Source organism: Ictidomys tridecemlineatus, chromosome 6, assembly GCF_052094955.1.
Source record: "Ictidomys tridecemlineatus isolate mIctTri1 chromosome 6, mIctTri1.hap1, whole genome shotgun sequence".
Lineage (NCBI taxonomy): Eukaryota > Metazoa > Chordata > Mammalia > Rodentia > Sciuridae > Ictidomys > Ictidomys tridecemlineatus.
This window is the reverse complement of record NC_135482.1, coordinates 48,507,399-48,532,358: the sequence shown is the minus strand read 5'-3', so window position 1 is coordinate 48,532,358 and position 24,960 is coordinate 48,507,399. Positions and strand designations below refer to the sequence as shown.

General features: G+C 39.2%; 1 protein-coding gene across 22 annotated transcripts in view; it reads right to left on the bottom strand.

Annotated features, from left to right (window-relative positions):
• Positions 1-24,960, bottom strand: part of Grip1 (glutamate receptor interacting protein 1) — a 666,343-nt gene that overhangs the window by 62,899 nt on the left and 578,484 nt on the right. For 9 of the 22 annotated variants that reach the window (XM_078053199.1, XM_078053198.1, XM_040280352.2 and 6 more), the window contains 5 exons: positions 24,189-24,358; positions 18,123-18,278; positions 17,313-17,468; positions 8,367-8,553; positions 7,644-7,789 (listed from right to left, as the gene is read on the bottom strand). In XM_078053199.1, the coding sequence (XP_077909325.1) occupies positions 7,644-7,789; positions 8,367-8,553; positions 17,313-17,468; positions 18,123-18,278; positions 24,189-24,358 (815 nt within the window). Of the gene's footprint in view, positions 1-7,643; positions 7,790-8,366; positions 8,554-13,663; positions 15,221-17,312; positions 17,469-18,122; positions 18,279-24,188; positions 24,359-24,960 lie in introns of those variants that run through there. The other 13 variants (XM_078053193.1, XM_078053200.1, XM_078053191.1 and 10 more) reach the window with 4 other exon arrangements.

Here is a 24,960-nt window from a genome sequence, read left to right as displayed (position 1 = left end):
CCCATAAGCACCAATAGTCAATCTGCAGATAGACAGAAGAAAGAGACAAGTGTGCATGAGGAGAGAGCATCAAGCCTCTGGTCTTAGAGGCAGGGCCCTGTGTTTGACCTCCGTAGTCCTTGGCATCTGCTTAAAGCCCCTCCTGCCTGTGAAATACAAGCTATACTTCTAGCAAATGCCTCCTTTCTGTCGAAACTAGCTAGAGTGCGTTTCTGTTGTTGAAACCGAAAGACCCTGGAAGAACACACTGATGTAGTAGAAGAAATTGGATGGGAACCAGCAGAAATCTACCACCCGAGTGTTCACAGGCACAGCATGAATAAATGATTTGGCTACGTGGACAGAGCACACATGTGGTCCATAATTGCATGTGGCATAAGAAGCCTCACAACTTGTGGAACCCATTTTTGTGTGTGTGTGTGTGTGTGTGTGTGAGAGAGAGAGAGAGAGAGAGAGAGAGAGAGAGAGAGAGAGAGAGAGAGAGAGAGAGAGAGAGAAAGACTGTTTTAAGAAAAGCCTTTCTGTGAAAGGGGAGGGGAGCATACTGTATGCTTGTGTTTATGGATCTCTGTATGGTTATAATATCTTACCTGCGACACTGTCCTTATACAAATACAAGTGAGGGTTTTAGAATCAACAGGGCCAGAGAACACTGATCTAGAATAGTTACTATAGCAACCTTTTGCTTTTATAAATTTTTAAAGCAGGGAACCTTGACCAAGATTAATATTGTTAATGGTATTGGAAGGGATATTATCACTTCCTGGAAAACAGTAATGGATCACTTTGACTACATAAAATGTGAAATATTCATAATGATAAATAAATATCAACCAATGAATCTCTTTGATCAAGCTGTGGCTTCATTTTAATCCTTAAATGCCCACATGATTTGTTTTATATTTGTAATTTTTCCTTATATAATTATTTGGCTGTTAAAGCAAAAGTATATTTAATTTGAGGTTTTATAAGCAAAAAAAACTAAGGGGGAAAAGGTTTCAATATTTGGAAAAACAACAGGTTTAGAGTAAATAAATATAATTCTGAGAACAGATGATGTTTATTTTGCTAGACTCCCAAGTGATTATTTTGCACTTCTCTGGTTTTGCTTTATCTTTGTTAATACTATAATTAAAAACACATTTGGGTAAAAAGGTTTGCTTCTTTCCCATTGGTCTGATTTTCTGCCTGAAGCATTTGTTGTTGGCACAGTGAGATAAGCACCATATCATAATTCATCCATTGGGCGCCCTTGTGAGGAGTGCAAATGTTTAACTGCCCCCCCTCAGAGGAAAGCACGGGACTCCAGCAATGGTGATAAACATCATTTGATAGGATTTGCACTGAGACTTCTTTCCAGAACAAAGCTATATTTTCCCCCAACAAAATAACTTCAAAGTTAGAGGAGAAATTTCAAGTTAGACATGACATATTTGATGGTAGTTTGGTATTTAAAAGAATCAAATGAGGCAAAATGTAAATTGTGTTCATGCTACAACTTTATAAAATTATACATATAGTAAAGGATTTTTGGTAAAAGAATGTAAAGAGTTTAAACTTTTATTTCTTGGAGTGATGGTGCTATGAGCACTTTTGACTTAAAAAAAATTCTATTAATGTTACCATGATGTTGTTTGTGTACTACTATCTACTTACAGAGAAAGATTTGGGCAAAAGTATATTCAGAGTTAAGCTTTTAACCATCTTTATGTCATTTAAAATGTTTATAAAATTGAAGTAGTCTCTGAGACCCAATGTGGGAGAAGTAATATCAGGGTATAAACTATTTCTGAGGAACAAGTTTAGAAATGAATAGCTCACATCCAGACAATTAAGAGTGAATCCAGGACAGGGCCATCCTGAAACCACTTACATCCAGGGGTTTCCTATCAACTGTCCCAAGTTATTGACTGACTAAAAAGGATTTAAAAAAGAAAACACAATTTTAGATTTCAGTAGATGAATAATGACTAAATAGGAAGGTTCACCAAAGAGGGTTAAACTAGAGAACACAATAAAAATTTGATCTCCCTCAGCCTTCAAATTTGGATGTTGTGTCTGCAGGAGAACAGCCATATCATTAGTGATGTCTGACATGAGTAGGGAGGAGGGAATGACGATGGGAATACATTTTTTTCTTGTTCTATTGTAGATAATCTCCACCTGAAATGGGTTGCTTTCTGGAACAAACAAAGGCTGGGAAGATGACCTTAAGTTTCTTGTTCTTGGCCCTTATCAAATATGGGTACTGAATAAAGAAGGTTTAATAGATGCAGCTCTTATTTTTTAGGACCTTAAGCTTAAGATATTAAAGCATTAAATCAGCAAATATTAAAATACACATTAAGTATGCATTAAGCAATGAACAAATTTCAAGGATCCATATAAAATAAAAATGCATTGATAGCAAAAGGTAATACTTAGATACTGTTTATGAAGGTCAAATTGTGTTGGTCAATCCAGTACTGAAATGCAGTGAGTAGGTGCTGCTGATTGTCCTACTGTGTGCAGGATTCACAACTCCCTGTCACACAGGCTTTCAGTAGGGCAGACATTCAGGAATCTGTTCATATTTTATTTTTCTAATGAAACAGCCAGTGTGATACGATATGGGCAATGTGGTCTGCAAGTCAGTTGCTTTAGGGTGTACGATTCACTTTGCTGTATGGCCCAGCTAAGCCTCAGTTCCCCGCTTATAAACAAACAAAGGTATGGGAGTATAAGACTCTTTTTACCACTAATGTTCTGTCATTGTAGTAAGTACATCTGGGAGAGGTGGGCAACCTTCCTGTTTGAAACCCTAACTTCACTGCCATCTATGACAGAGTCTTTCTCCCTGGTTCCTTCTACCTGGTTCCTGCTGGGTCACAGCTGACTGAAAGGGAAGGATACTCAACCTAAGCTGGCCTATTAGATTTGCTTTCCTGGGAGTTAGAAATTAGAACTGGCTGGATACTTTAGCAAAGATGGGGCCAAAATGTACAATAAAAAGTCAGAGAAGGGGGCTGGGGTTGTAGTTCAGTGGTAGAGTGTTTGTGTAGCATGTGTGAGGCACTGGGTTTGATCCTTAGCACTACATATAAATAAAACAAAGGTATAATATATATATATATATATATATATATATATAGAGAGAGAGAGAGAGAGAGAGAGAGAGAGAGAGAACTTCTCAATAAAAACAAATAGAACAAACTACAAAAGAAGCAGCTCTAAGACCAGAAAACCCAGAGAGTTAGATTCCCCCGCAACTAACTTGGAAATTCCTTTATGTGCTTCAGGTTGGTTTTCTCACTCATTCTTTGCACGTGCAAATCAACATCATTCTTTTCAACTCCCCAAGAGAAAGTGGGTGTGATCTCAGTTCTTGATGTAAACTAAAGTTCTTGATCCAGCCCCCAACTGCTCTTCATCCATTTATTCATTCATTCACCAAGTACTGACCAAGAGCCTGCTGTATTCTGTGCATGTTTTTGGGTGCTGAGGGCACATTCATGAACAAACACACAAAATCCTGACATTGCTTGGTTTTTCTACTGGAGAAGAGAGACTATAAATAAATCTATAACACATTTCAAAGCATCAGGGTAAGAACCCTCAATCTGGGCAGGAGGAGAGGGATAGAGGGTCAAGGCAAGCTTTTCTGAGTGAGTAGCCTTTGAACCTGAATAAAGTAAACAAGCCACCCAGACACATCAGGGAAGAACTGTCCAGACAGAGGACACAGTCACCACATATCAAGTACAGGTGGTTCCAACTTCCTTCCTAATTTCAGTCCCAACATTCTTCTGAAAAATTTCACTGTGTGAATGGTCTTTCCCTCATACTGCATTCTCCATTCCCAGGTCTACTAGGTGGAATGATTTGCCTCCACTCCACTTTAGAGCATCAGTACCTTAAGCCTCACTTAACCTTCCCTGAAATTCAAAACTCTAATACATCACTGGCCTCAACCTCCCAGCTGTAGCTCTCTAACCTGTTTTCTCTCAATGTACCCATTTTTCTTCCTGGAGACCCCAGTTCCTTAAGTCCTCCCTTTCCTCTCAGTCTATCAGGCCGATCCTTTATTGATTCTTTCTGTCTCCAACTCAGATTCTTTCAAACACAGGCAGTTTTAGTGTAGTGGTGGAGTGTGGCTTTGAAGCCAGCCAGCTGGGGTTAAAATGCCAGCCAGGGTTAAAATGCCAGCCCCACCATTACTGCTGTGGGCTTTGATTTTCTGAGGATGTAACACTAGAGACCTCTGCCATTGCTGTCATGTGGGTGAGATGATCTAATGCACACATAGTACTTAGGAAAGTGACAGGCTACACAGTGAGCACTTGGTAAATATCATCATGGTAATTAGTGTGCTATTTTCAGAATTATTCATCTTCTCTCTCAGCAGTGGTTTGCACCTCCTTGATTTGGGTTCTTTTATTTAACCTTCTCTAGAAATCCCAGTCTCTGATCTAATCCAATGCTCTGTATCTCTGTTCTTATTCCTTGGCATCTAAGATTTCCTCAAACCAAAATGAAATAGGACAAAAAAATCCATATTCACCAGGCAGGTTGACTCTGCTGTACACACAGAGCTTCCACACTCTGCTTGGTCCCCCACCTAACCTGGAAATTCCTTTATGTGCCTCAGGTTGGTTTTCTCACTCATTCTTTGCACATACAAACCGACATCATTTCTTTGAACTCCCCAAGCTACAGACCCTTTCACATTTGCTTACATGAACTACTGAGACATAGCTTAAAATGTATTTACAGTCTCATATCCTTTTCTTCAAATTCTTGAGAAGAGGTCTTCCATCTTCTGCCTTAGGGTAACTGTCTACTTATGTTCTAGATAACATCTCCTTCTCATTCCTTTGGGGACCTGATTCTGCCAATTATCTTTTCTCTCCCTCATCCGTTTTAGGTCCCAGCCATGCTCAAATATTTCCAATCTCAACAAAATGAAATAAGCCACCCCTGAACTACGAATCTCCCTCTATCTATTGTCCTACCTCTTTTCTCTCTGACTAAACTTTGTGACCTTGCCAAATGTCCCCTGGGACAAAATGAAACCTGCTTGAGAACTATTGAATATAGGATAAGGCGCATACAACAGAGCAATGAGCACATAACTAAATACAGTACAAGTTTTATAAAAAGGAACCTATAGGGGACCCCAGTCATTTTTTACCTGTTTACTGCATTTTTCCTGCTAACCTCACTTTCCAAACCCAAACCCAAGGCAGACGATAGACACAGTATGTCTGTACTCTCACCATTCCCTTACTCAACTCACTGTGATCTGATTTCTGCCCTCACACCCCTAAACCTACCCTGGAAGTATTTTTTTTTTAAATTCTAATTGCCAAAACAAAGGACCCTTCCTGCTTTGAATTCCCTGCAGTGATACTATATTATTGACTATGTCTTTTGCCTTGAAATTTTGCTATTCCAAAATGACATCTTTTTTTTTTTTTTGGTTCTCCTCCCACTTCTCATTTGTCATCTTTTTTATCTCCTTTGCTACCTACCATATTATCACTTATAATCTCAGTATTCATCAGGTAGAACTCTGTCTACTTGCTTAATTACCTTCTTAACCCCGCTCTCCCTAATGCTCATCTTTTCCCCCATGACTATAACCATCACTGATATATATGTTGGCCACTCCTTGGTCCTGCTCATGAGCCCAGACCCCAATCCCAGCCTCTTGGAGGTGTTGTCTTCCTGGGCCCTTCCCTCTGTCCTCCAGTGGCCGTACAAATTCAGTAAGCCTCTTGTCTTTCAGCAGTGCTTACTCCTGTTCAGTTGAATATGAACTTCTTGGGGATATTGATCTCTCCTATTTTCTTTTCCAATGATCTGAACATAGCATAGTGCCTACCATTTAGTCAGGGTGCTCAGTAGCTGCCTTTTGAATTAAGAGTCGTGCTTGTCTTGGCATTGGCAATTGTCTCCGGTATTGGAAAATGGAGTTTTCAGCTCATGCCTGAGGTTAGAACTCTTTTTTTTTTTCCCTTGAAAAAAAAAATAGTTTCCTTCCCTTCATCTTCCATATCTAATCTCTAAGCCCTGCCTCATGTCCTGGTCTGAATTTCATTGTCACCACTTCTTAGTGCTATCCCCTTGTCAAGTCACCATGATTCTTTACCTGTCCAATTTTTCCTCCTTACATTTCAGAAGGCTCTTTCTTAAAACATTCATCAGCTTACCCTACTCTCCTGTATAAAATGCTCCTTGGCTTCATTAGACTTAAATATTAGTTCTTTATCAGGGCATTGTATAATGCGGCCCCTTCTAGCCTCTTCAACCCCAACTCCAAATCCAAACCAGTTCTCACCTCTACCCCTTTATATGCCCCAGCAGAAGAAGCCCTTTTGGCTGCTTCCCCACCCAAGCCTATTATTCAAGCTCAAGTTCTTTATACTGGCTGCTCCCTCTCTGGAATGTCGTTTTCTTGAGTCTTTGATGGCTGACACTTTCTCTACTTCCAATCTCCATTCAAATGTCACTTCCTCAGAGAATCATCCTTCAAGATAGCTCCCCCAGTCATTCTCTAGCCCTCTATCCTGCTTTATTTTCTGCTGAGAACATACTATTATCTATGTTTATATGCACTACTTTCTAAATTAACCCTCTGTGCTAATATATGCTTGATGAAGACAGGTGTATTTTTTTCCTTTCCTGTCTATTATTATATCTACATTGTGTGTGGGAGTATAAAATAAATATTCAGCAAATATTTGTTGGAATTATCTGATTCCTGCTTCCCAAAGGTGAATGTTACTGACAGGTGAATGTTAGTGGAATTTCACTGTGAATATTCAACTTTCTTAAATGGTAAGTAGAATCAATCTCTATCAGCCACACACCTGCTAGTTACTAACTAGGACTCCCAACCATGACCAAATTCTAGTTAGACTCCTCTGAGCCCTCTTCTTGACTAAGACTTTTCCATGACTTGGGAGCTCAGTTTTAGTAAGAAAATTCCTGAGCCTGTGTATAGATATTACCCTGCTGCCATCTAATCAGGATCCTTCTAGAAATGTCCCATCAATAACACTTTCACTCTCACCTTGTCCATTAGCTAATAGAAATCCCTACCTGTCCTAGCTGCGTAGGGTAGAGTCCAATCTCTCTCTTACTGCAATAATCTTGACCCAATTGAAGTAGTCTTGAATAAAATCTTTATCTGTTATTTTAAATGAGTATCTGGTGCAATTTCTCTTTAACACTAAAGGCCAAATATTTACCTACTAGCTTGTATAAATTTACTTAATGAATTTTTATTGTTCTCTATATAACTTCCCTGTGTTCTTTGCAGTGGGAAGGATCCGATAGGCTTTTCTCATTTCTGGGATTAAAGAATTTGGTTTCTCTAGCATAGAGGGGAAGGTTAGGATAAAGGCAACAGGACTTTTTGAAATCACCTCCATAGTAGCTATTACTTATTCAATATGTCACATTTATTTTCGGTTGTTCTGGTGGTGACATTTTAATGAATAATACAAAAACAATGTGCAATTCAAAATGACACCTGAAACCCCTTAAACAAAAACATGGTCAGTATATAAAAAAATAATTCCCCTTCTTGCCACATAAACAATATAATTCAGATGCGGCCAGCTCCCAATGCTGCCACTGACTTGAGATTTGGACTGTACCTGCAACATCAAACTCGATTTCCAGGGTGACCTTGCTAGTGATGGAAGAGTCTCGGAGGAGCTGATTGGCTTCCTCGAAGGTGCTGTCTTCAGTTGGAATTCCATTAATGGCCATCACTCTGTCTCCAATCTGTAGCACCCCGCATCTAATTTAAAGCCACATGTTAGAGGTTGTAGGTAGAATACATAATCATCAAGTTGAACTTGCCAGATCTACCTCGTTTGATCCTTGCAAAATAGCATGACTGTTTGGTCTTGTTTATTCAATGCCGTGGGAATCATATCAGGTCAATTGCAATATCTTTCACTTTTGCATTTCTTTGCTACAAGTGTGGGCAAGGGAATCCTGAAGTAACCCAGGGAAGTAATTAATATTCCATGCTCATAGTATTGTTATAATCTGATCAGAACTGATACATTCCTGCATGGTAGAGAAATTACTGAGGTTTGAATTTCAGTTTTTTTTTTTCATGGATTTTTCTCCTTTTTAATTAATATAGCCTCTGGTCTCCTGATGGACAAGAATCTGCTAGATTAAGGCATCCAAGTTTATCATTCTTCTTAAATATGATCAAGAACATAAAATTTTATTATCACCACAGAGTTCATTGCATCTTGCATTACCTGCATTGAGCACTGTTCCATAATTTATTAGCCACTGAAAGATAGCCGGCACCAGAAATGCACAGCAGAAAAAGATGCTGTGAAAGAAACACATCTCACCTCTCTGCTGGGCTGTCAGCTTCAATATAGGAAATCAGAGGTGGGGAAGAGAGAGTCTCTGTGGCAAACACACTGCCCTGCAGTTGGATTCCAAATCCTGTGACAGGATCTGCTGTCAACACAACTTCTGTGGTTTCCGTGTGAACAACCTGTCCAGCCAATCCCACTGTGCTAGAGGCTAAAGACACTGGAGGAAAAAACATGAAAAAGAATGATTTTAGGTTTAGGCAAGTACCAGGAATACCAGCATTTCCCAAATAGGTCATGTCCCTGAACAAAAGCTCATTGGCAATGGTGAGAGTTTAAATTTTGACTTTTTAGCAAGAAGGTTGGCCAGAGCCAAACAAGATAAGTGATTCTCCCCCAATTTGTCATATTTTAGTTATAACACCAGTGGAGTTCCCTCTTTTATACCCACAAACTGGGAACTAAAATGGGGGCTGCAGGAATAGGATGGCCTTGGGATATGGGCATATGGGTTGTGGTCCTGGCTCTATCATTGAGCACCATCTGGGGGCCCTTGGGGAAGGCTATTCCATCTCTGTGTGTGTCTGGATCCTATCTAGAGAAAGGGGAACTCAACGGACTGGTCTAATGCTTTCCTACTTTAGACATCTGTGCTGGAGCTTTAATGACTTTTTACAAACAACCTGATCTTCAACTTTGAAGACATAATTAATCTAAATCTGGCCACTGAAGCTGTGCTGATCCTCAACCTTATTCCAGCACTGCGTTGGCGTAATGAAGTCTCATTTAAACTATGTATTCCTCCTATTCCCACATTTTACTTCCTCAGTGTTTTCCTCTGGTTCTCAAGCCTACCTGTTGTCTCCTGTTTAATTCATTTCTCTAACACTCATCTGAGCCTTCAGCTAGACAGCTCTTTCTTATTCCCAAGCCCAGATTTGATCATAAAAGACCTGAACCTCTCCTGGTTGGCTCCCCTGGACCATGCCCACTGGAGCTGGCCACCTGTGCTCTCAGAGCACATTCTCTGCCTGCATAGTTCTATGTTGAAATGTTACTTTCTCCAAAAAAGGTTTCTATAGCCCCTGTACTGTAATTAAAGCCTGATGACACCAGATAACTCAAAACCCACTATAACCACAACCCATTTTCCTTCACTCCCCCTGTCTGGACAAAGAAAGAGAAAGTTTTATAATACTCCTGGCTCCTGTTTAAAATCCCATAGTCCTCAGGTGCAATGATATATACTTGTAAACCCAGAGGCTTGGGAGGCTGAAGCTGAAGGATTGCAAGTTGGAGCCCAGACTAAGCAATTTAATGAAACCCTGTCTCAAAATAAAAAATTCAAAAGACTGGGGATTCAAAGTGCCCTTGGGTTCAATCCCCAGTCCTGCAAAGATGTAAAAATAAAAAAAATTACATAGTCTGTACTTATTTCTGCTTTGTCCCATCTGCAAGTTCATAGTTTTCTACTTTTTCAAAATTCCCTCACATCTACTTTCTGACTTAGGGTCTTTTTTCTTAGTCAACTTGCTCTTGTCCCTGACTTTTCCTTGTCCTTGTCATGGTGATGCCCTTTGAACATGCTGGCTTTGGGTCCTTTGCTCTCAGTATTGCTTATTAGCAATTCCACCCTAATGCTGCTCTACAGGCCCAGCCAGGCTCTCCATTTCATCAACCTGGATAGATCTCCAAGATCTCCATATCTGAATCCCCCTTGTTTATCACACATCCCTCCTGAGCCATACTTCCCAGTTTCTACACTCTCACTTTCTCCTCTTTCTGACTCCTGGTCTCAATCCCCTTTCATGTGTCTCCTGGCCTACTGGTTTTTCAGACAACATTTCTAGCATCAGAGTTTTCTCTCTTCAAATGAAAGCATCCTAAAAGTTGCCCTTTATGCTTCTGAGTCATAAAAATCTCTCTTGCTGCTTTTCTAAACTTTCCCAATCACCCCCCCCAGCTCTATCCAATCTATTGATCTGTATTGATTTTGATTCTGAAGCTGCTTAGAATTTGGCTTCTTTCACCTTTTGTCAAAAACACTTTCTCCAATGATTCCAAGACCATCCAAAACAATGGCCTCATCTGCTCTAACTATTCCAGAGTGACTGGCTTCATGGCCATCCCTTCTGAAATCGATCTTTAGTTTTGATGAAGCTTTGTTCTCAGTCTCCTGCATCTTCAGCCTCTGCTGGTTACTCTGCCTCCTTCTGTACAAGAAGCTTGGACTCACCCATAGTTCTATTCTATGTTCTCTCATTCTTTCCACCACTTCCAACCTGCCTATGACAGGACCTATGCATGCACCTGTTTAAATCTCTCTAGTTTCAAGTTTCAGTGATAAATTTCTTTTCTTGATAGCTAATACATTTGCAAAGGTGATTCAAATCTCTCTAGTTTCAAGTTTCAGTCATAAATTTCTTTTCTTGATAGCTAATACATTTGCAAAGATGTTTCATTAGCTTCTCATATTTTCAAAATTGAGTAAATGGTCTTCTCCTTCTCATTTCCTCTCCTGTTTCTATGAAAACACCACCATGTCAATCCAGGCTGAAATCTCAAAGCAGCCTTTGACTCACAACTGCCCATTGTCTCACATCAATCAATTGCTAAGTTCTCGTAAGATGACCCCTATAACATGCATAAGCCCTCTTTCCCCTTTTAACTTTCAATACCTTAATTCAGGCTTTCATTACTTTCTATTTCCACTATTGTAATGTACATATTTATAGGTCCCCTCCTGCTAAATTGGAGATGAATCTTTCCTTCACAGTGAGACCCTGACTGGTCTGCTCCCCTAGAGTAGGACTTCATCATAGCACAGGTTACTGTGTAGATCTCCTTTCAGTGTCCCTGTCCATTGTCTCATGCTGTAGGCTTTCAATTTGTTGCCCAAGAGGCCTTTCCAATAAACAAAGGTAATCCCCCAGTTTAGAATATTTCAACAGCTCCCATTTCCTAGAAAACAAACTTTTTAATTCTAGCAGTTCACGCAAGACTCTTCGTAAGCTCATTTTCTCCTGCCATCAGGTCTTGTGTTCTTCCACAATCCCTCCATGGGGCACGTGCTCTAAGCCTCTTGAAACTCTTTTGTGTCTTAGTATATGCTGTGCCCTCTGCCTCTTTAGCAACTCCCCTCAGCTTTTAATGTCCCTTTTCCTGGCTTAATCCAGGGAGACTTAGGTACTTACTTACTTTTCTACATTTACACATTTCTAGTACATAGTGCTATTTTGGGACTTATCAGGTTTTTGTTTGTTTGCCTGTCTCTCCACTTGACCCTGAGATGTTGAGCGGTTGGGAATAGATCTTTTTATCTTGATATCTTGGTGCTGAAATGTTCAGTAAATGCTGAATAAATGAGGAATGAGTCAAGTTTTGTGATACCATCTACATTTTCCTCTTTGGTATTGACACTTCACATAGGTGTGCTGAGTTAACATAAAGAACTAGAAGCTACTCCTGAGGACCCAAAGCCTCCCGATCATGAATGACAGGATAAGGGAGGGAAGGTAGAATATGACTAAGAGGGGCAAAACCCCTGGCTTTTTTTTTTTTTTTTTTTTACTGGGTACCTCATCATTCTGTCTGTGGATTATTATGGTAAAAAAGGCTGCAGTTGGTAGGTGGGGGAGAGAGCCTCCACCCCAGGCTTTGCACAGACCATGGGGTTCATGATCCCAATGTTCCACTCAGGGACTATTATGTATTGATTCAAGTACATTTTCTGGTGTGCCTTCATTTATGTCAAGTGTGCTTCAATTGCTCTCCAGTCCTTGCCTTTTGCTATCAGTGACCGAAAACCATGAGAAGACACCATTTCCTGTCAGTGAGGATTTGGAGAGCTACATTTCCTTCTGGCTCTACACCCAGAATGATAAGGGCAGGTGTCACCTTCCTGGAGGGTCACTTTCATTTATCTTCTAGTAAGCCTCTTGGATTTCAATATCAATGTTATCCCCCTCCCCCTGCTTGTGAATCTTTCCATGGGTTCATATTAGCATATTCTTCCATTCAACATTTCAGTTTGAAATATTTTGGGGACTACGGAACTGGAGTTAAAAGCTGGGTTTTAGTCAGTTATCTCCCATCTCCTTTGAGAAAGAGCCAGATGACTTACCTAGTAAGAGCCAGGATTAGGTTAGGTCTACTGAAGACAGAGGACACTGGCTGTATTTTTGGAACAGAGAAGAGAATTGAGGGAATTTCATTCTCTAGAGGTTTTTGACAAAGAAGCATGAATTCAATGAGGGTATCATTAAATCTATAAGCTCTATCTGGAGACAAGCTGAGGTGATAGAAATTATTAGGCAACTTAATTTAGAATTTAATAGAAATCCATGCACTCTACATTGATTATGTAATTATATAAGGTTACAATTTATATCATAATATAGGATTATATTAAGTAATTTAGGATTTTACAATTAGCTCTAAAAAATCCTCTGATGTATTGGAATCTGTTCTTTGAAATGGTAAAATTTCATTTGAAAGTATATTGATTACTTACACAGATTAAAGTCTGAGAAACTATTACCAGATATGAAAAAGATAAATTATAGATTTAAAAATGAGTGGCCAAAAGGCCAAAAGAAAAAAATAACCAATATTACTTGGAGGAGAAAAAAGATGAGCTTGATTAGCTTGCTTCATTAATGCGGTCAGCCACGAAAGAAAATAAAGGTGATTTGTGAATTATAACCCTGTAGTTTAAGATTTGTGTGATAAATTTTTTGCTGCAGTAGCGGATCCTCCTGCAAGGTATTTGATCTGCAAAGGCTACGAGCTCTTGGCTCTGGCTCAGGGCTTCTACTAAGGTGAAGATGGAAATGATTAAGTTGCTGACACCCTACATTTGAAATCAGCTCACTAGTGTTCATCCACATTGTGTTCAGAACTCAGTCTGCTCTGTCTTGTTCTCATTCTTACAGGGATGGTTCTGTTCACAGCTCTGTTTTTGCAGGAATAGTTTTTGTTTTTGTTTTTGTTTTTCCTTTCCCAGAGTAAGGAAGGTTAGGGGGAACAAAAGACAGCCAAAGATTTTTTTAAAAAATTCTAGAAAGGCTTATTTAATTTATGAGGCTGTATGGTTTATTATCAGATATGAGAAGAATTTTGAAAGTATAGAGAACATGGGGCCTGAAAGGGTTTATTAATAGAACATATCTATGCAATTTGATCATGTTATTTGAGACTTCTGTCTCACTAGGGTTCCACAGAAGTGGCGACCTGCTGTGGACCCAGCACACTGTGAATCATATGATCCAGTTTAGAAGAGCAGGAGAGGTGGCCCACAGCTCCCTGCACGGTCACTTAGAAAAGCTTACCATTAGCTGCTCTTGTCGTCCATTGTTTTTTCAAGGGTTGGTGAAAGAGACCATGAAAGTTGGTAGGTTTTCTCATTTTCTTCTTTTCAGACTTTTTCAAGATTACCCTCTCTAGCAATAAGTGCTGATAAGCAAAGAAGCAAAGAACATTCTGGGAATATGTTCTAACTTTTGTCTGCTGCAATTCCGGAAGCCTGGGAACAGGTGGAGTCTCTGTCCTAGCTGAGAATACAGGGACAGGAAGGATTGAGCCGGATCCACTGCTCCTCATGCAGCCATGACATGTGGAAAAGACTTTTGGAGGAGGCTTGGCCTCTGAGGGAACACAGGTAGTGGGAGAAAGGCCAGGAAGATTCCAGAAGAGAGATGAGAGTTTCCTCTATGACATGCTCTGAGACCTTCCCAGGGCTTTGTGACTCTCCTCAAAGCCTAGAGTGCAGTGTGCACACCAGTCTCTATGTGAAACAAACATGGCACCTTGCTGTTTTAATCCTTGTCACATGTTGTTACAGACTTTCTGTGTTTTCCCCTTTGGTCAATGGTACAGAAAGTTTTAATATTTATGTGAGAATATTTCATTCTTTCCTAGTCATGTCCTTACTTGGTACTGGAAACACATGCGAGAATTATTATTATTTTTTTCTGTTTTGCAAGATCTGGCCTCAACTCATCATCAATAAAGCGGAGAGACTTTTTCTTGTATTTGTGACTTTTGCCATGATTCACCATCCATACAAATGGCCTGGTTGCTATAGAAACATAAGTACCAAAAAGCGGCAGCGAACAGTGGCAGAGAATAAAGACATAAATAATGTGGGGGAAATAAACCAAGGTACAGTGAAAGTGTCAATAAAAATTTTATCCTCAGTTACTTGGGAAGAGCTTTACGTCTAATGTGACCATACCAAGCTTAGGCAATTAAGAAAGAAAAAAGAGGCTGGGGATGTGGCTCAAGTGGTAGCGCACTCGCCTGGCATGCGTGCGGCCCGGATTAGATCCTCAACACCACATACAAACAAAGATGTTGTGTCCGCCAAAAATAAAAAATAACTATTAAAGAAAAAAAAAAAGAAAAAAGAAATTCTCAAAATTTTTTTTCTGGAATTTGGAATACTATCATAATTTTCTCAAGTCTTTTTGAAGTAGGAATAAAAGTTTGTAGTATTTGGGGCTTTGTTGTCTGATTAAAATATAAAATGTATGGTCTCCTGAGATATATTTATAAACCTCCTGTTATGTACATGTGATCAGCGGTGCTCTTGTGGCTAATGTCTACAGAAATCATGAACTAGAAATTTTCTATAAATTTTCTGTTTATATTCCTACTATGTTGGAGAACAACATGCTGATTTACGAGTTGGTTATGGGTTATGGGTTTCAGTGACAGTGTGCCCTCGACTTTGTTTCCTACTAAAAAATGCAAGATGTGTCAATATCAACCTGAGCTAGCCAAACACATTATCATTCATTTGTGTTACTAATGGCCTTAATCAACACAGCAAATCTTGCCTAATGCAAACAAATGGTTAGCCTTTGAAACAGAAGTACAAACATTAATGAAATCATTTAATTGCTCTTCCCTATTGAGGGCTGTTAGTACTGTACATGAAGCCATTATATATTTATATAAATTTATATACAAATATCTGCTTCAAATCTGAAGGCATTAAATGAAAGACTCAAGATCTATGCATTATGTCGAAGTGTACCACTGTCGAAAATGCCTAAATTTGAAAGCAATGGCAACAGATTTTCACATTGGACAATTCAATTTCAGGTATATAACACTAATACAACTATACAGCATAACTAACAATTAAATAGTGCTTACTATTCACCAGATATTGTTTAGCACGCACACATACACACACACACACACACACACACACACACACATATATTTTTTTTTCTTCAAAATCATCCAGAGAAGTAACCACTACATTTATCTCTAATTTTCACTGAGGCATAAAGAGCTAAGCCAACGTGCTCAGGGTTCCCTGGCTAGAGTGTATGATGCTGGGATGAGACTTCCTATTTCTAGAGTCCAGGCTCATGATCACTTTACTTTATTGCCTTCAACTAGTTTCTTCTAAAAGTAAATAATTTACTCTAGTCTTAGCTAAGAAATGAATGAAACTCTTGGATGCTTCTTGCTTTTTCTTTGACTAAACTCAATCTTCCATTTTACTAATTTCAAATTTATTGTCATTTTCACATATTGAAGATGACAAATCTCCTTATACTTGAAAGGACAGGCAAGTCAAAACCATGCACCCATCATGGTAGTGACCCTCTTTTTCTATGGTTTTCTTTGTAAGGAAGCATTTGGATTCCTTTAACACGAAGAAACCACTTTCCAGTGTGGTGGATGGCTGGTGACCCTCAAGGTTGGGGCACTGATGGGACTGGTGAGAGGTCCTCTGGAGATGAAGAATCTCTAGCAAACCAGTCCTTCTTACCAGAGCATTCTGGTCAGTACTAGCCTGGAAGGACCAGGGTTGGTTTCATTTAAATAACTTGAGGCTGTTCCTTATTTTTATTTTCTATGGTCAGCACAGGAAGAGACCCCATCTTCTTTAGGTTTATTTATAGAAATCACAATCAAACAACCACCAAAAAGATAAAGGGGCAAGAAATGCACCTCTCTAAACTATGATTAGATCTGGTTGGAGATGTTAGTGTTCTCTTTCCCTCAAAGTTTTGAGATTATGGTGATAGAATATGATCTTCCTCTACAGAAAAGAAAAATTAAGGAGTGATTTGTGTTTCTCCCCTGTTAAAACATTATATCATCCCTTTTTCCCCCTTTATACAGATAGCCAGCTATCTTAAACTGAGTAGCCAACTACACCTTTCTAGTCTTGCTCAGTCTATATTTTATTTGGTTGTCCCAGAAGCTAGAGTTTCCAAGAATGATAGTTGAAATTCCTATACTTTAGGATGTTTGCATCCTTCTTACCTTCTTAATGCTGCAAAGGGTAGTAAGAAATTCATGTGAGAGAGGTGAGTCTCATTGGGGTAAGTTAGTAAGAAAAGTAAGGGGAACTTGGGGAATGAGATATAATATGAAAAAGCATGTTCAAACTTATCACTGATTTTGGTGGGGGCTAAGTCAGGTCATGAAATATAATTTAGTATGAAATTTAACTTGGTATATTATTTGTTGAATAATTTGTTAAATTTAATTTGTTATATGAAATAGCATTAAAATGTATGAGATTATTACCTTTATCAAAAGGCGGGCAGAGTTTTACAACATAGCTTTAGAGGGAATAAGAAACTAAGAATAAAGGTTTCATCCAAAGCTATCCAGAATATAAAGAAGGAGTCTTAAAAGTCACACCTTTGACTAAAGTCACACCTTTGACTACTTTGTGACATCAAAAGAGGAAGAAAAAAATGTCCAATAAAAAGTTGTAGGAAAGACAGTATGAACTAGTGGCTGTCCGAAATTATACCCAGCCAATAATTATCATGCAGAGTATGGGCACCATGTCCTTATCCTTGGCCCCGAGTTCTGGCTTCTTACCTCTCCTTGATCACTTAGGCATTCAAATGCTCTTCCCACAGGTCTCAACGAATTGAAAACTCCAGGGCCTGCTTGTTTTCCACAGGCCAAATGACTAACGTTAGCTAACATTTCACTTACGTGAGCTTTTGAAGTCTTTCTTTTTCAGTCTCCTCCTCATCATGGTTCCTCGTGGGCTAGTAGAGTAGAGGCTTCGAGGTAAAGTCCCCATGTTCAGGGAACTCAGGCTGTACGCACTCATGGAGGTAGGAGAGAAGGACGAAGACACCACAGCTGCTGTAAGAGAGTGAAGACTTGGCACAGAGCACTCGCAGATGGCCTTTGAGCTGCCACCCCTGCCAGCCAGCTTTAATTCAGAAAGACACACATGATGAACAGCAGCGGCTAGTAGCTACCCAACCAGACAGAGACAAGGCTTCAGGAGCCAGGAGATAGCACTTTGGAATCTCAAGAGTTACAAGAGCTTAGAAGTGCTGAGGAGTAGCAGGAGCCTCAGAAGCACACAGGAAAACAGAGACTCTAGGAGGTTTGCTTCAAACAACGAAAAAAACAGACATTGAAACCATGTTCTCCACAAACAACAACCCAAGGCATCTGATACATGATCTAATTTTCATAGATATTTTCTGACACGGATTGCATAAGTGATTTCACACACACAAAGAACCGAGAACATCATACTCCATATAATATTCTGAACTGTATATCCTGAATCATGTATCAAGAATTCTGAACATTAACTTCCTTTCTTAACGACAAATGCTTTCTGATGGAAAAGACTAAGGAGATATTGCAAATAACACATCGTTACTACGAAAAAAAAAAGCACGCAACACCCACAAAGCAGAAGATGGAATGAATTAGAGGTGGAAAGAGCGAGAAGAATATAATTTAAATGAAAGACCAAGAGGAGAAAGCCTGGAACATTACGAGGGCTGTTTGGAGGAGGCGCTTTCGGGAATGTCAGGGCTGGCACTCTGCAATGGTCAGGGTGGTGCGTATTATAGTGGTGGTTGGTGTGAAGGCTGCAGTGGTTGCTGGCCCAGGAATCCCAGGGAAGTTGCCTGTCGCTCCTCTGAATTTTCACTGCCCATATGAAGTGATGATGAGAAATAAGAAAAACAAACAAACAAACAAACAAAGAACCAAAAAAAAAAGAGGAAAAAGTAACTGAATTGCACAAATAAAAAAGAAAAAGTGTAACAAAATGAAAGCTAATTGCAAAGAAAAAAAAATTCACTTGGCTTTTGCCTTTTCTGTGGTCAGCGAAAGAGATGATTAACATCAGCAATGGAAACTTTTCATCTTCCCAAGAATAATGCATGTCTGGGCCCAACCCTTTTTTTTCTCCTTTTAGGATGGCCATTGAATCAATTTCTAATCTCTCCCTATGCTTTCCAGTAGAGATTAAAAACATTTTTTTTTAAACTTAAAAGTCAGCTCCAACAAGATCTATGGTACATGATTAGTAATTAAAGGTTTGCAAATATTGGCCGTTTAGTAGCACTTGTTTGGAGAAAAAGAAAAGAAGGAACAATAAATCACATTGTCTCATGATTCGTGTGGGTTACTAGTCACACATCACAATTTACTGCTCTGACATTTTAATTACGCCATGATCCATCACTTGGACTTGATTTTCCTCAACAATAAACCACTCTAATCATCGGTCAGTATCAGAATCTTATCTGCATCCTGACTGAAAAGGAGAAGATAAAAGTCTCAATATATTTTATAAATTTTTTTTGGAAAAAGTGCTTTTCCATTAGAAATAGTTAATTCTTGAAATACTCCACATATTCTATCTATTTCATAAAATAGGAGGTTTATTTCAAAGTCTTGGTGCCCCTTTTATTTATTAAAGAGTGCTTATCATGCTTCTATCCTAGTTTTGATGTGATTTTCTACCCAGCATTCTGATATATGAGTAATTACGTTTGCTATTGACAGGAAGTTTGTCACTGAACCATCTGAAAAAGTTAAAATAACGATGAGGTTTTATTTCTTTCAGTTTTTCAGGATTCTAGTGTTAGGTGTCTTACATGTGAATTATTTAACAGTAGTTATTCATACAGAGGGGCTGAATGTATATATTTGTGTAGATAAGAACTTAAATTATACTGTCCATGAAACCAGCTTCCTTGGTGCTTCTTGTACTTTCTGGAGTGAGACAGTACATGGAACACAAGCCCTAGCATGGACAGTCATTGTGCAATGAGGACGATCTGGTTTTTGGATGCTTTTTGCCCTTCTTCTCTGTATGACCTTGGCTAGCTACTCAGCCGCTCAGCCTCAGTTTCCTCATCTCCAACTGGAGGTCATGAGAGCATCTGCTCCCCAGGACTGCTGTGAGGGTTAAGCACGCAAGGAGCTCAGTGTGGTGCTGATGTGGGTAAAAACAAATGAATTGGGAGTTGTCACACTGATTCTCCTACTGTTCTCTCCACTTATACAACCATGGACTTTTCAAAGGAAATAGATGTGAGTCACTCAACAAATTTCACTCACTGAACACTTAAGTCTCAGAGGGCTGGTCAGAAACCTGTAGAACACTTTCAAAGCCAACTGTGCAGTCCTAAATCATCCCACCCTTTCCTTCCACTCCATTGCTGTTTGGGTTTCCTCTCCCTCTCCACTATCCTGGGTCAAGCCACCACCTCCTTCACCTAGAGCTTGGCATCACCTCCAGACTTGGTTTCCTGATTCGTCTCCTGCACACCTGCTTTTCAGTATCCACAACACAGCCAGGTGGAGCTTTTAAGTATCTAGGTTGGATCCTGTCAGAGGGCTTATCATTATACCCACCATCCAACGCAGGCCCTTCTTCTCTCTTCACCTTCATCTGCATCACCACCTTCTCCATTCATATTCTCAGCCTCACTGGTCTCAAGTCTTGTTATTAGCACGAGCCAGGCTTCCTACCTGCCTCCAGGCCTTTACCTTGCTTTTCTTCCCCCAGTTATTTTTGCATCAGGCTCCTTCTCATCATTCAGGTCTCAGCTCAGATGCCACATTCTCAGAGAAGTGACTGCTGACCTCCCTGGATGAACTAGCGGCCTCTCAGATGGTATCCCATTATTATTTTATATTTTTCAAAGCACTTACTACTGTCTGAAATGGCTTTATTTATATAATATAGTTTTTAATGTTGGTCTCTTTCTACAAGAATTTAAATTCTACAAGAAGAGGGATCTACTTGGCCTGCCTTACTCACTAGATATATTTTAGCAACTGGACTAGTGCCTGGTGCATACTGATTGATGTGGGAATAAATCAGTAAATGAATGCACAGGGGAGCAGGGATAGCAGTCAGAGTGTCCATATCCACACAGCAGCTGCATTTTCTCTTGGATAAAAAAGTACCACAGGGACATTCCTAGTGGATCTTTCACCGTCCTCATTCACTTTGGTGTATAAAAGATAACTTTTTAGCAAGAAGCAGTTATTGTTGGGTCTGGTTAATCTACAACCACAGCCACCCTACTGTACTCTAAACAAAATATTATCTGTGTTTAAAATAAAGTTAGGGCACAGTGAATGGGCTTCAGAATTCCACACCCACCTTTTGACCCAGTTCTTAATTGACTGCTTTGAACATTCCTCAGCATTCATAAGGACTGTCAAGCCCAATCAATAAATCAATAAGAAAGGTATTATTGACTACCTCTTGTGTGCCTAGCACTGTTCCAATTGTTGCAGGCTGGTTAAATATCTGTTGTAAACTTTACCTAGACTTTGAATAACTACTAGGGGCTGAATCTTCATATACAATGAAATAACTTAGAGACAAAATGATATAAGATGATACACAAAATTGCATGCCATGGATAATGAGTACAAAAAGTCTTCACCAAATAACTTAGGGCAGAGGAGAGAGTCGTCTTTTCTGAATGTACACTCCTAATCTACTGTGCTTTATAGCAGTACACTTAATTTTCATGTATTATGTAAATATCTCAGGAATTTAATAATCGGAGGTTACATTTTTTTGGCATGCTCTTTCATTTTGCAAAGCACATTCAGACACACATTCTCTTATTTTGCAAAAAAGGCAGCCTGCTTCCACTGAGTTCTTACTATATTCCAGGCACTATGCTGAGCAACTTTTCATGTATCATCTCCGATAATCCCATCTTATTCCCATAAGACAGGTATGATAACCCCTACTTTACAGATGAAAAACCTGAACTGAATAAGAGTTGGGAAGCTTGCTTAAAGTCTCACATGGTGGAGCCAGCATTAAAGCTCTGGAAGTCTGTTCTAGAGTTTTTGCCCTCAGCCACACCACACTCTACTGCGTTTTCCTATGTGTGCCCTGAATACCTTACTGCAGATAAGCAAACAGCAAGTTTAATATAAAACGCTTTTCCTGTCATGTCATGGTGGCAACACTGGGGCAGTCTTAAGAGGTATATAACATGGAAGATGCTGTCCTTTGTTCTCCTTGCCCAGACCAGGATGTTTGAGGAAGGGGGCAACAGCTGCTCTGGCTGCCCCTGGATTTCATAAATGGAATGTTCTCTTTGTATTGAATGTAACAAGTTTAGTGACACTGGCCACATTTTCTTTTCCAAAGTCTCAGTTTTCTTTAGTCGTCATTATATTTCCCAAAGACCCTCAATGGGAATACTTTTTAATCTCATTGAAAACTCACTTTTGTCAACTTCTTTAATGTGGTTCTCTATTAGAAAAGGCACCACGAATCTCTTTTTCTACCTTGCCCTGAAAACATTGTGGTGAAAGCTTTGTTGCTAACAAAACTTGAGAAATGTATCTCCATCTACCTGTGGGATGGGAGACATGCTGTTTTGGTAACAGAGGTCTTGGAACAATAACCAGAACTGTCTTATGGAAAAAGGCTGAAACTTTGTGAAACTTGACTATTACCAAAATAGAAGTTTGAAAATTTCAAACACAACAAAATTTTTCTTATACAAATTTTTTTGACCATGATTTAATTAAGTTTGGGAAGTTAGTATTTATTTTCTCTTGGAAATAAGTGTCTGATTTTGATTTCACAATGTAGGGGAGATGCCAATATGTTAGGTTAGGAAGATGGTGAACAACTTTTAGCAAAGGCTGATGATGGGATTAGAAGTATAAGCTGGAGTCACATAAACTGTCACCCTCCTGCCTCTCCAATATAAATATCAGGTTTTCCACAGTGAAGAAAAAACAAGTACTCTTGGTCTATACATTTCAGTATCTATATTCATCTTTTTAAATTGTCTTGGCAAGGAGGTAAAACTATTTAATATTTTAAGAGTTGGAAACTAGTTGAGCCATTTATGATTTGTGTACAGGGCAAATCAAAGTAAAATAAATGAGGTTGAAAAGACAATAGCATTTTAAGAGGGTCTGTTATGCATTTCTGATTCACTGGTTTCAGGATGGAGCAAGCAAAACATCATGCTTAACATGCACCACCCAGCACCCACTCTTACACTCTATGCTACAAATCCAATGCAATTTAAGATTCACTTTCAAGAAACTTAGGCAATTTTAGTGTTCTCTCCTCTTGGCCTGTTTGCAGGAAAGGCTCATTGGGGCTCCTGGTAGGAATGGTGTGTATGGCATGAACTTCACCTTCCTATAGTTCCTTAGCATCTCTATTCAAATGATGCTGATTTTCTTTTCTTAACCTGCCTATGCTGCATCATTTCTCTACTCCGATGTGTAAAATTAAAATCTGATAAGGGTAATGTGTACTAGAGATTTTCATTAGCTCTAGGGCTGTCTAAGCTCCATTTAATTAAAAAGGTTGCATCCAGCTGACTCATTCAGTATGAAAATTATCTAGTTCTTTTTTTTTTGTTTCCTTCTTTTTTCACTGCAGAGAACAGCAGCCCATTTTAGAAGGTGAGAAACACATAATACAAATGACCTCTGCATAAGCAAAATTTCAATTCTCAAGAAAATGTGCTTTCTTTAAATAGACAGAAATGTATTCTCCCCTCTTTTAGGCCAATGCAAGTGAGGCTCCTGGCTTCAAGAAATAAATAAAGAGAGCACTGGCTTAAGGGACAGGCAGGAGTTGGGACAAAGACTTCATTTGATTTGGGGCTCAAGTCCTTTTTCTTACACCAGGTTTTGTTTTGTTTCATTATTGAGGATTGAATTCAGGGGCACTTGATCACTGAACCACATCCTCAGCCCTATTTTGTATTTTTAAAAAATATTTATTTATTTATTTATTTTTAGTTATAGATTTAGAAACAGAGTCTCACTGAGTTGCTTAGCGACTTGCTTTTGCTGAGGCTGGCTTTGAACTCTCGATCCTTCTGCCTCACTTTCTGAGCTGCTAGGATTATAGGCATAAGACCCTACGCCCAGCCTCTTACACCAGGTTTTGTTTGAAGGTGCACAGGTAGGTGATATATAAATACTCTGAAGACATAACTGCGAACTTCAAGACTGAAATGCAGATCCCCCCAGTTGATACTTTTTATTGAATAAATGGAGTCAAGTATTGATTGTCCTGTGTCAGATGTTTGATCAGAAAGGATGTTCTCTCTCCTAAGAAAAACATCACTGTAGAAAATAGACAAAATATATAGGAGCTCAGCCATTCCTACCACTGGGACTCCCTACCAAATACTTGAGGAGTAAAAAGTGAATTGTACTATTTGCCTTTATTAACTTTTATATAGACTGGAAATTCAATATGAATACTTTTATAGAGAAGTCAAATTATTCCCCCTTCTTACCACACTCAATTTGTACCAAAGACATTTTTTTTTAAAAAAAAATATCAAATAGTACTAGCCCTGAAAATTCTATTTCCAACAATGATTCTTTCTGCAACTTTGGGATTTCCAGCAAATTACGAGTGGCTTGAAAAAAGAGATTTGGAAGAGGAAACAGGGTACACAAAGATAACCTATTGTTTTGAAAAGAAGCGATAAAGGCAGAATTGAATTCAGTGTCTTTCTGCTTTCTAACTCTCTGGAGGAAGTGACAAGGGTAAGACCAAGATAAAGAGATGGATCCTCTCACCATGGTCAGGTCCCTTCAGGGCCAGGCGGGTCTGATGATGGGGAAGGATCTCCAACTTGACCTGGTCAGTGGTGTTTGCCAGGAACTGAGTGGCCTCCGCGAGCGTGCAGTACTCCATGCTAGTGCCATCGATGGACAGGATGTGGTCCCCCACGTGCAGCGCACCACATCTATGGGAAGGAGAAACACTGGGTACCATGAAGTGTCTTCCTCTTTGGAATACGACTTTCATGTCCTTCATAGTTAGAGTTTCACACAGTTTTCATTTACTTTAAATAAAAAAAAAAAAAGGAAAAGTTTGAGTGTTATAGGAAACACCATCTGTCAAATTATAAGCCCCCTGGATGTGAATCAGAATGTAAAGTCTTGTAGAGAATGCAGAAAAATGCAAAGTAACACTTTTTTCCCCTCTTGTCCTTCTTCAAAAAATATTATTTGGGGATGGGCGATGCTGCATGTTGTGAAGTGAGCAAGAGGACAGTGTAGCACAGGGAGAATTTTCCCCTTGACTTTTTTCTGTGTTTCTTCCTCCTACGATTTTCTATCTATAAATCTGAGTTGGCTACTATTAAGAATCTGGAGACATGACTCCTAGAATTGGAATAGGCTCTTTTTTATACGTGAATGAGAATAATTTGAGGTGATTCGGTTACTACTTCCTCAGAATTCCTTCATATAAGCTCTCAGAGCACCAGGTCTTTATTATTCTGCTTTATTTTGTTATTCTGGAGTTAAACATTTATTAGTACAAAAGCTCTGGATGGCAATGGAA